The sequence below is a fragment of the Pipistrellus hanaki genome, assembly GCF_964339955.1.
Source record: "Pipistrellus hanaki genome assembly, chromosome: 7".
NCBI lineage: Eukaryota > Metazoa > Chordata > Mammalia > Chiroptera > Vespertilionidae > Pipistrellus > Pipistrellus hanaki.
The window spans coordinates 31,931,018-31,942,600 of NC_140509.1; the positions used below are offsets into that span (position 1 = coordinate 31,931,018).

The following is an 11,583-nucleotide window of genomic DNA, read 5'->3' on the forward strand; positions in this document are numbered from 1 at the left end:
TTCTTTTGAGAGCTGAAAACTGACTTCTGTGCATGGGCCACGAAGTTTCAATCGCACTTTATGTGTGCGCCCGCATGGGGTATTTTGTGGAAGAGTCACACTCAAGGGGCCAAAGAGCCACATGTGACTCGTGAGCCGCAGTTTGCCGACCACAGGGTTAGTGCATGGGCTCTGGCAGGAGATCGGCTGGGTTCTAATCCTGGGTGGCAATCTCATCTGTGCAAGTGTTAGAGGAAGATTTTGGGCAATCTTCTAAACCTTCCTTTGCCTTCATTTCCCTTTCTGTGAAACGGGAATGATGACACTCTACTTTGTAGGGTGGTTAGGAGGGTTAAATGAGTGTATGTATGAAAAGTTTTTATTTTTATTTTTTTTTATTTTTTATTTATTTTTTTTTCCCTGTGGGTGTTTTTTATTTTTTATTTATTTTATTTTTTTTTAAATCAATCTTTATTGTTCATATTATTACAAAGGCTCCTCATTTCTTCCCCCCTCCACCAGGTTCCCACCCCACCCTCCGCCCCCTCCCCATCCCCCATTGTCCTCATCCATAGGTGCACAGTTTATGTTCAGTCTCTTCCTCCCTCCCTTTCCCCGATAGTAAATCCCTTTTCAGATAGTAAATCTGTTACTTAGCATTTTCTCATATCAATAATACCTCCACATGCCCAATGATACACTTCACACAAAAGACATTTTCAAATAGGTCAACCAGCCTCATCCAGGCCCCACCCAAGGCACTCACAGATCAACACCCCAGCGCTATACTAACTCAACACATCCAGATCTAAGCCTTCATCACTTGATTCAGCAGACCCTCAAGTTCCTGCAAAAGTTTCCAGCCATGTCTGAGAGGCAGCCGTGGGCAGGTACAGGCGAGGAGCGAGCTGTTTCGGGCCTGGCTGCTCCGGGCCTGGCCTCTGTTGCTCTGGTTCGTTCCACAACCAGCTGCTCCGGGTCTGGTCACTGCCGCTCCCGACCTAGTTGCTCTGGACTTGGCTGTTGCTGCTACAGGCCTGGCCGCACCCGACCCGGCTGCTCTGGGCCCGGTTGCTCCGGTCCCGGCCGCTCCGGGCCTGGCCGCTCCCAGCCTGGCAGCCACTGCTCCGGGCCTGGCCGCACAAGACCCGGCTGCTCCGGGCCTGGCCGCTCCCAGCCTGACAGCCACTGCTCCGGGCCTGGCCACACCAGACCTGGCTGCTCCGGGCCTGGCCGCTCCCAGCCTGGCAGCTGCTGCTCCGGGCCTGGCCACTCCCAGCCCGGCAGCCGCTGCTCCCGGCCCGGCCGCACCAGACCCGGCTGCTCCGGGCCTGGCCGCTCCCAGCCTGGCAGCCGCTGCTCCGGGCCTGGCCACACCAGACCCGGCTGCTCCGGGCCTGGCCGCACCAGACCCGGCTGCTCCGGGCCTGGCAGCACCAGACCCGGCTGCTCCGGGCCTGGCCGCACCAGACCCGGCTGCTCCGGGCCTGGCCGCTCCCAGCCTGGCAGCCACTTCTCCAGGCCTGGCCACTCCCAGCCTGGCAGCCACTGCTCCGGGCCTGGCCGCACCAGACCCGGCTGCTCCGGGCCTGGCCGCTCCCAGCCTGGCAGCCGCTGCTCCGGGCCTGGCCGCTCCCAGCCTGGCAGCCGCTGCTCCTGGCCTGTCTGTGGGTGTTTTTTAAAGCAGCAGCTGCTCGTGGAGCCAAGGAGTTGGTGGGCAGGAAAGAGTGAAGCAGCCTTTCTCACCAGAGGACCCCAAGGACTTTAAGAGTGTTCAGTGCTATGCCTGGCTGCCAGGGCTGGTGCTGGACTCAAGCGGAGAACAAACTTTGCTGCTCACTCCCGAGCTTTCACTTCCCCAGTAGGCAGAAGTCATAGGTAAGGGGACACCCCCATCCCTCATCTTCCTGCACGAGTCTTAGTGCCATTGGGAAGCTTATGGAAGCAATTTACCCACCCACACAGGACATTTTAAATGGGATTATGAAGCTAAATATAAATCCCCAGGCCATCTTTCCTGCTTGGCATGATGGCCCTGGTAACCCAGTCCCTTCAAATATTTTAGACTGAAGGTATCTTCCTGCTCTCAAGGCCCAGCCCAGGATTCGGTGTACATAGCAACCAGGCTTCCGGTGCCCTGGAATAAACTGGAAAGAGCGTGAGCTTCATCTGGTTTAAACTCCAAGCTCTCCTTGACAAGTTGGGAGCCCTGTTGTACAAGTCATTTAATCTTCCCAAATCCCCCTGCCCTGGTTTCTAACACGGAGGTAATGAGATTTTATGTATGTAAAAACACCCTCTCCAGGGACTGAAATCTCCCATCTTTTTTGCCCAATCAGAGGTGTACGTAGACTGGGTTCTTCCTGAGTGGGCACTGTGGCTGGCATGATCCCACCAACAGCAGCAGCAGCCAGGCCACGACAGTACCTGTGTGCAGTGGACATAATTGCAGCAAAGGAAGGAGAAGGCCTGTGAATATATTTGTTCAAAGTTATAAAAAAAAAATGGCATTCAGTTCTGTCCCAGAGTATTTACTGGTGGATGATGGATACAGTCAGTTGTAAGGCTGTACAGTGGGAGCAGTGGGTATGGTGTTGGTATGTAGTAAGACCTGGCTGAGGGCAGAGATGAAAGACAGTTGCTGCCACCATCCAAGTCCTGTGCTCCTCTGTCCATTGCTACTAAGTCAGTGGCAAACATAAACGGAGACAGCAGGAATACAGAGGCCAGCCTCTCCCTGCCCGTACAGTCAAGGAGCCAGCTGCCCAGTGCAGGTTGGTTCATCTCCCTCTTTGGCCCCTGCTGTGGCACTCAGGCAATTCTGAAATGAGCCCCAATCCACTCCAATGAGACAGCAAGTCTCGTGGGTGAAAAATCTCTTTAAATAAAGTTCCTTCCAGACAGGGGTCAGAATATGATGCGTTTCCCATCTGCTGGGTTCTGCTCCATGGGACAGTAGGGACACTTCAACTTTCCTCCATTAATGAGCTTGTTGAGTGCATCTCGGGAGATAACGTGGCCACAAATGAGCTTGATGGGAGGGTTGGAATCTGACGTTTGTTGGCGAAGGATGGGGCAGGCGAACACTGAGTGGTACCAGCACTTCATGCCCAGTTCAATCTCAATCTGGGGAGGCCAGCCAAGGGATGAGTCCCACTTCCTGCTATCCCCAGGACCTTCTTCCCACACCTCCCTCAGCCAGGCTCACCGGTAACTCATCCTTGTGACTCCAGACCCCTGTGCACTGTCTCTGCTCAATCACAGCTTTGATGTTCATCAGCACGGGCAGTGCCACACAGCCAGAGGCAAAGCTGACACTGAGGAGTGACTCCACAGAAAGCCCCAGCAGGGAACAAGCATCTCGGGTAAAGGTCTCACAGATCTCAGCCCAGTGGCTGGTGTCCAGGAGGTGGCAGTAGGGCGACTTCTCCAAGCCCAGTCGCAGGTATACCAGGCTGCCCATCATCACCTGGATCTCCCGCTGGTGCAGCCGAGCAAAGGGCTGGAAGTGCCTGGCATAGCTGAGGGCCTCCAGCTGCTTGTCAGGGCCACCAGCCAGGAGGTGGATAAAGTACAGTCGGTGCAGCTTGAACTCCAGCGAGCTGTTAAGCTCAAGCAGACGCTGCCTGTGGGAGATGGCCCATTCCAACGCCGGTCCCAAGTCATGTTTGTGCAGAGCTTCCAGTATTCGATTCAACTCCAGGAAAGGCTGCTTGAAATCCAAGTCCACGTTCAGTGTAGATTCCTGGCACAGCTCCTCAGCCATGCTGAGCATGCCCTGCTGGTACAGGTGCTCCACGATGGCCATCTGCAGGATCTGCTGCTGCTTCTCCCGGGAGTCCCACACTGCATCGGAGACTACACCGCACACCTCAGAGTCAAAGTTCCTGTCAATGGCTTTGCCCACTCGGGAGACACTGCTGTGAATGTCCTTGTGGTCCGAAGCCAGTTTCTGCACGGTGTCTTTGATCTTCCGGCAACACTGGGACATCACCAAGGAGAGGGTGGCTGAGAGAGGGGTTCCCTGGAGAGCTGCACTGGCCAGCTCAGCCCGCAGCTGTCCTACGTAACGCAGCAGCTCCTCCAGGCTCTGCTCGCAGTGCTGCCCGTAGGTCAGGAACTTCTGTAGGACCTTGTCCACCTCTCTCTCCACGCTCTCACACGGCTCCTTGGTGGCCTCCGCCTGCCTTGATGCAAATGACTGTCAAACTCTTGCTCATGCTCCAGAAGACCCTGACCTAACGCCCTGCCTGGCGCCCTCATCCCAGCCGGGTCGCACTAGGACGGAATGTCTGAGTTCGAGCGATTCCCCTGACAGAAGCGATTCCTTGCGTGTCCTGGGAGTCTGTGGGGCTTCAGTTCTCAGCCGGGGCCCACGACTCCGAAGCAAACAAGTCCAAGGGCGGACCGGGACGGAGACTTAGTCGGGGGGGGGCTTCGGGGGAGGCCCGAGACCCGGCCGAGCTGCCGTCCGCCGGGCCCCCCCCGCGCCTGCCCTCGGCCCGCACCTCCACACCCCGGCTCTCACCTGCTGCTCTGTATGAAAAGTTTTTAGAATGCATAGTGTATGCACATAGCATGTGCTGTTTTGTTTTAAAAATTGTTTGGCGATTACTGATTACACATGGGTGGGCAGCTAAAAAGCTACTGCTTAAAAAAAAGTATTTATTTTTTTCAAAAGCTGTACCAAAGGAAGTGATAAGGAAACACATATAAAGGTAATGCACAGAGAGAAGCCCTCGGGAAGAAATACCGCTGTCCGGTCAGTCCAGCATGGTGAGGCTAGTGCCGCATCCGATGCGAGACGTACCAGCAGCAGCTCCGCTTTACTGATGTCCACAGAAATTGTCGCAGTGTTTACAAATAAGTCTCCAAGTGTTTAACAGAAGTGGGCAAAACACACCACCTAGGTCTAAGTGTTCCTAACGAGATAGGATATTTTCTAAAACGTAGTGCTGAGTTGGGCTTTATCTTCTTTTTAAAACACACCCACCTACTTCCCTCCTTTCTTTCTTTCTTTTTTTTAATTTTTAAAATATATTTTATTGATTTTACACAGAGAGGAATTGAGAGGGACAGAGAGTTAGAAACATCAATGAGAAAGAAACACCGACCAGCTGCCTCTTGAACACCCCCCACTGGGGATATGCCCGCAACCAAGGTACATGCCCTTGACCGGAATCAAACCCGGGACCTTTCAGACGGACGCTCTACCCACTGAGCCAAACGGGTCCCGGCTGCTTCCCTCCTTTCATTGGAGGAGTGTGAGGAGTGAAGAATGTTTTTTCAATTTAGATAAATGGCTCAAATCCCCCCACGTGACTCAACACCAGTATCCTGGCTTGCCCCAGGCAGGTGTGACTACTAACAGCATTCATCCCTCTTAACCGTCTTGGTTTGGATGGTAAGGCCATCTTTTCCAAGAGGAAAGGAGAAGGACTGGCATGTGTGAGTGCATGGGGTTTGGGATGCCAGCGTATGGAGGGGGAGCGTGTTCTTGGAGGTGGGGAGAGACTGCGAGGGGCACCTTTTGAGTGTGGATGGCCTTTGGGCCTTGGGGCTGGCAGGAAGCTGTCCTGGGCAGGGAGCCCTGTGGGGCGGACTCTAGGCGAGGGGCGCTGGCAGCGCGGGTTGGACGCCCAGGCGGTGCCCCCTTTCCTCGCAGATAACATCCGGGGTGACCCCTGGAAGCGCTGGGGCAGCTGGGGGGGACCCGCTGAGGTGGCCTGGGGCCGGCCTGCCCTGGGGCCACTGGCGGGGCAGACTCGGAACTGGCCTGCCCCGGCCAGGACGGCTGCACCCCAGGCACCGGCACACACGCCAGGACCGAAACCGGGGTATTCACCGCGCGCTTGATTTTCTCCTTTGGCTGCAGCTGCCGTTTTCCTGCAGAGAAACCGCCGGGCAGGCACATCCAGCCGGAGACACTGACCTCCCCAGAAGCGGCCTCCAGGCCTCCGGCCCAGCATCCCCCCTGCTTCTGCCTGAACGTGGGGTTCCCACCCCGTGCGGCCGGGCTGGTGCCCCGACTCCAGCGAGCCCTTCCCGGCGGGAGCAGGTTTGCCGGGGCCTTTCCCAGGGGTTCCCGGGAGATGTAAACCCGCGGCAGGTGCTGCCCGGGCGCGGGCGGGCGGTGCAGGGGCGGCCGCGGGGGCCTGGCTCTGGGCACGAGGCCCAGGCCCTGGCTTTGGGTCCCACAGCACCTGTGGGTTTTTAAAAAACTGTCATTATTTTATTGCAATCTTCAGTCTAACGCTCTCCCAACTGAGCTATTTCGGCGGCTCCTTTTATTGCAATCTTAATAGCTGGTTCTGCATTTGAGGTGAAAAGAAAAATGAGGATAAAAAAGCAGTCACACTTGTTAGTGTCCCGCTGCTGCAAGCTGCGGGCAGCCCCGCCGCCCCGGCCGCCGGCGGTGCAGACGCGGCGGGAGGTGCAGACGCCGCCGCGGCAGGTCCCGGGGCCCCGCGGGTCTCCTGTCCGTGTTTTCCCGGGGTGATTGCTCGGAAGGCCGCTCTCGCACCATCTCCTCCCCGGGAAGAGCCAGCCTCGGTGCTCTGACTCACCCGCAGGCCGGCCGTGAGTCACGCCCGCTTCCGGAGGCAGATCCGGAGACAGACCTCGCTCCGCCCCGGGCAGGGCCGCCGCCCGCGCCCATCCGGAGCTCTCTGCGGGGTCCGGGGCACAGGATCGCGGCCTGGCAGTGCTTTTTAGGGCAGTGACACCGCAGTGTGTGTGTGTGTGTGTGTGTGTGTGTGTGTGTGTGTGATCGGTTCTTTAAAAAATATTTTTAAAATAGGAAATCCTTACAATGAAAGAGATGGGCGTTATACTGGAGAGGGAAGTGGAGAAGAGTGGAACTGAGTGGCCCCCTGCAGCGGTGTCTGAGTCTGGCAGGCAAATGTGGGTCACCGGCCAGGCCGGGCGCTGACACGAATACCAACAAGGGCCACTTTGTAGCCAGAAGCCTGTGCGCCGAGGTGTGAGGCTGGAGTGATGAAGGAGCGCAGGGCGCCCGGCCTGGAGTGCCGGTGCCAGGCCGAGGGCTGGAGGCTCACCCTGAGTTTTTGCATTTTTTTTAAACAATGTATTTTCCCTCTGATTTTTAAAAAAAACCAACAATTTTTATTTGTGAAAAGTTAAATAAGAAAGCACAAAGGAGAAAAAATGTGCTGATTGCCCCACTATCCAGAAATAATTCCTGATCACATTTTGATGCATATATTCCATTTCCCCCCCATATGCATATTTTATTGAAACAAAAATGGAATCCCTATACTCAGGGTAATTGAAAACATACCCACACAAAAACACCTGCGCGTGAATGATCATGGCAGCAGCGTTGCTCATAGCTATCAAAGAGAAAACAATCCCAGTATGGCCATCAGCTGATGAGTGGGTAAACAAACAGTGGTACATCCATCCATGGGAATGTTATCTGGCAATAAACAGGAACAAAGTATGGTACATGTTAAAACATGGACGAACTTTGAAAATGCTATGCTAAAAAAGGAAGAAAAAAGAACGTTATACTAAGAGGAAGAAGCCAGGCACACAGACCACATGCCTTATGATTTCATTTGCATGAAATGTCCAGAACAGGCAAATCTATAGACAGAAAACAGCTTAGTGGTGGCAGGCTCTGGGGGTGCAGGAGGGGGTTGGGGAGTGATGAGATGTTCTGGAATTAGACCTGTGATAGTTGCACAACTCTGTGAATATACTAAAAACTACTGAAATGTACATTCTAAAGAAGGTGATTTTATGGTATGTGAGTTATATCTCCAAAGAGCTTTTATTTAAAAAAAAAAATGTAATCACACTCTAATATATTATGAACCTTTCCCGAATATTCCCAATACCTACTCTTCTGCAACATTTTTATTTTTAATTATCCAAGTAATGCACATTCATTGTAAGAAAATAAAGAATGCAGAGGAGTTAAAATCAGAAAGAGAAGTATTCTTCCCCCGGCCATCTTCAACACCTGCACAGTGCCCACTTGAAAATTATTTTTGTCTCCTACGCTTCTGTTCATAGAACCTTATGTTTAGTTCAAGCCCACAGTCTTATTTTTAATTTCCCCCTTCCCCCTTCTCTCCTCTCATTCTTCTCTCCTGCATTGTCACTATCTAATGCATTTGTTATATGTTCTAAATTATGCAAGTATCTGGGAAATACACTTTAAAAATATTTTATTGATTTTTTACAGAGAGGAAGGGAGATGGATAGAGAGTTAGAAACATTGATGAGAGAGAAACATTGATCAACTGCCTCCTGCACATACTAGGGATGAGCCCACAACCAGGGTATATGCCTTTGACTGGAACCGAACCTGAGACCTTTCAGTCTGCAGGCTGATGCTCTATCCACTGAGCCAAACCAGTTAGGGGTCAAGTGTTTTTTTTGTGTGTGTGTTTTTAAAAAAATATATATTTTATTGATTTTTTCATAGAGAAAACTGGTTAGTAGAAATAATAAGTTCATTTTTCTTTCTCCTTTCCCACAGAAGCAACTAAATTGTTTTTTGGCATGCCTAGGTTTATAGAAAACATTTTTTAAATATAGTACTCTAGAATAAAGATAGAATAACTAAATATTCCCCTAATACGATACATGGAGCTAAGATAATAGTACAACAAATTCTCAGCTGGAGTTGCTTTGGGGCCCAGGGCTAATCTCACACCTTATTCTGGGAGAAGGTAAAAATCTTCAGTGCACCCTGATGCACAGGCTTCTTGTAGAATTTGTTTTCTTAATAAGAAGCAGCTTTGTCTTTTAGTCATTTGGTTCTGTGCTGGAGACATAATTGTTGAGGGATTTTTCTTTGGTCTAACATAATAGTAGAGCCAGTGTGCTGGTTCATTGAGGTTGGTGTTGGGAGCCCAGGTTACGGGTCCCTGTAAGGGCCGGAGACCCTCCATTAGCAGTCAGAGAATGTGTCTCTAACCCTAGCTTTAACTAGGCTTGCTCCCTGCATATTCAGAGGTATCATAGTATTGAGTGAGGTAACTATGTGACAGTGCGACACAAATGCTGTGATTGATCATATTGATTGTATGATTCTCTGTAGCTGGCGATGGTGAACCGCAGGATGAACTTCCTGCTGTTGATGACAAACTTAAAGCACTGCACACCTCTGAACCTTGGTGTTAAAAGGAAAATGAGGCAGGCATTATGTCCTGGCCAGGTGGCTCCATTGGTTAGAGCATCATACACCAAGGTTTCGGGTTTGATCCCCGGGCAGGGTACCTATAGGGTACAACAATCACCCAATGAATGCATAAATATTACAACAAATTGATATTTTCCTCTCTTCCTTCCTTTCTCTCTAAAATCATTCCATCAATGAAAAATTTTAAAAGGGCATTATAATAGATATTGTATAGGTTACACACTATACATGCTTGAATTTTTTCTAGCAGCCTGCTAGTGCTTCACACAAAGCAGTTCTTGAGCACTAGAGAGAGCAGGCTGTAGACCCCATTCAGGCTGCCCACAATCTCCACCAGGCTTCTGTGGGGTGCCCCTGTTTCAGGCTGTGGAGTGAGCTTGAAGTTGTAAAATGCATAAAACCTGGGCTATTTGGGTGCCGTAAGGAGCACCAACTTCAATCCTGAGAAGCAAGGCTGCTGGAAATGCTAGCATATTTGTTGTTTCTGTCAAAAAAGAGCACAAAAATCAGAAAGGATTTAATGCAATGTTTAGGACAGTAGGCTCCCCTTGGCCCCACGTGCAGCCTGCCCGGCGGGGAGGCCTGTGGGGGAAAGGGGCATTGCAACGCCTTTCCAGCTCAGCGGAGCAGTAATGGCTTCTCATAAGCACAGGACTGCGGTGACGTGGACCTTCTAAGTTTCCTCCTCCCCAACACCAAGATAAAGTGAAAGTAAACAGGCGCTTGGAAAATTACCCGTGTTCTTCCTCCGCGAGGCACATGAAAAGGGGGGGGGGGGGGGGGGGAGGGCGCAGAAACTGTGTCCCATCCCCTTTTTTTTGGGCATTGCCAGGACTCACCGGGCTCCATAGCCCAGCTCCTAGGAAGTCTTCTCTATAGCGCCCTCTTAGAGCACAAACTGGTCATTGCTTTGTTGCTTATGGTTGCTCTCACTGGCATAGGCACCTGAAAAGGCTCTGTGGTCCACCTTAATTTCCATTTCCATGAGAAAGATAATTTGTTCCTGAACTGAAACGAGACATTTACTTTGTCCCACTCTATTCATCTCAGGCAGTTCCGTGCTTTTCCTGAGAGGAACGAGGCATGTCCTGTGGTGTTCTTCCAGCTTCCAGTTTAAATACTGTCAGTATTTTCCTATTGGGGGAATATAATTTTGAACAGCAGTGATAAGCTGCCCTTAGAGAGGAGATAAGATTTCTGGTTCTTAAAAATGAGACAGAGGCTGAAGTAAGAAAGACATTACATGGTTAATACAAACTGCTGACTTCAGCGTGTGTCTCAATTTCTGTCATAACTGATTCACCGGGCCACTTGGCATGCCCATTCCCTCTGGAGCAGACTGCTCTGTGGGCAGTGACGGTTGACGTGCAGGGTTTCAAAGGCTGGATAACTTAAAATGTGAGCTCCATGAGCAAAGGGAGTGGCTTTTTCATGGCTGTGTCCCAAGTGCAAAGAAGCAAGCCTGGCCCATGTGGAATGCTCAGTAAGTACCAGCTGCATAACGGTGAGGGGAAGTATTCTGCCTGTTGGAACTAAGCTGTTCTCAGAGCCGCTTACCAATAACTGCCACATAACATTCTGAGGTGAGCATTTCTTCACTCAAAGGGGTTGGCACATTTAATTTTTTTTTTCAGTAAACAACATGAATATAAGAATATACATACATATAGGTGTATATATATATTTCAAATTCAATTTTTTGTCTGTTTAATAAAGCGTTATTTTCTAAATATTAAACCACTGAAATATAAGACAAAGCATATATAGTTAGTTATGAGGAATATCATGCTGAGATGAATCAAATGGACCATGCTTTCAAGATGCTCAAGAAGAATCTAATCTTACCTAATAATAGGCAAACATGTAAATTGACAATATCTCCGCTACACCACCGACCAATCAGGAATGACATGCAAATTAACCCAACAAAGATGGTGGTTAATTTGCATACACAGGTGCCAAGTGACGGGGGAGGAGGGGAGGATGCTTGTGTCATCACCATGGCGACAATGCAGGCATTCTGCCCCACCCCGTCTCTCAGGGCCTCTGGGGAGTGTGGGAAGGTGGGGCCAGAGTGGAAAGGAGCTGGGCCAGCATGGAAAGGCAGTGCTGGCAGCCAGGGAAAGGAAAGCCCATTTTAGCATGAATCTTTGTGCATTGGGCTTCTAGTCCTATACAATAAAAGGCTAATATGCAAATTGACCGAACAGCAGAATAACCAGTTGCTATGACACGCACTGACCACCAGAAGGCAGACACTCAATGCAGGAGCTGCCCCTTGGTGGTCAGTGTGTTCCCCAGGGGGAGCGCCACTCAACCAGAAGCCGCAGGCTCATGGATGGCGGGAGCCTCTCCCGCCTCTGTGGCAGTTGGACATCCCCCCAAGGGCTCCTGGACTGTGAGAAGGTGCAGGCCAGGCTAAGGGACCC

At 51.2% G+C, this 11,583-nt stretch overlaps 1 protein-coding gene across 1 annotated transcript; it reads right to left on the reverse strand.

The window, feature by feature from the left end:
- Nucleotides 1-2,494: 2,494 nt before the first annotated feature.
- LOC311625913 (E3 ubiquitin-protein transferase RMND5B-like) lies at nt 2,495-4,397 on the reverse strand. The gene is given in 3 exon segments (XM_084890601.1): nt 2,495-3,105; nt 3,188-4,168; nt 4,171-4,397. Coding segments are annotated over 3 exon segments (1,272 nt in total). The 5' UTR covers nt 4,243-4,397; the 3' UTR covers nt 2,495-2,886.
- Between the last annotated feature and the right edge of the window lie 7,186 nt (nt 4,398-11,583).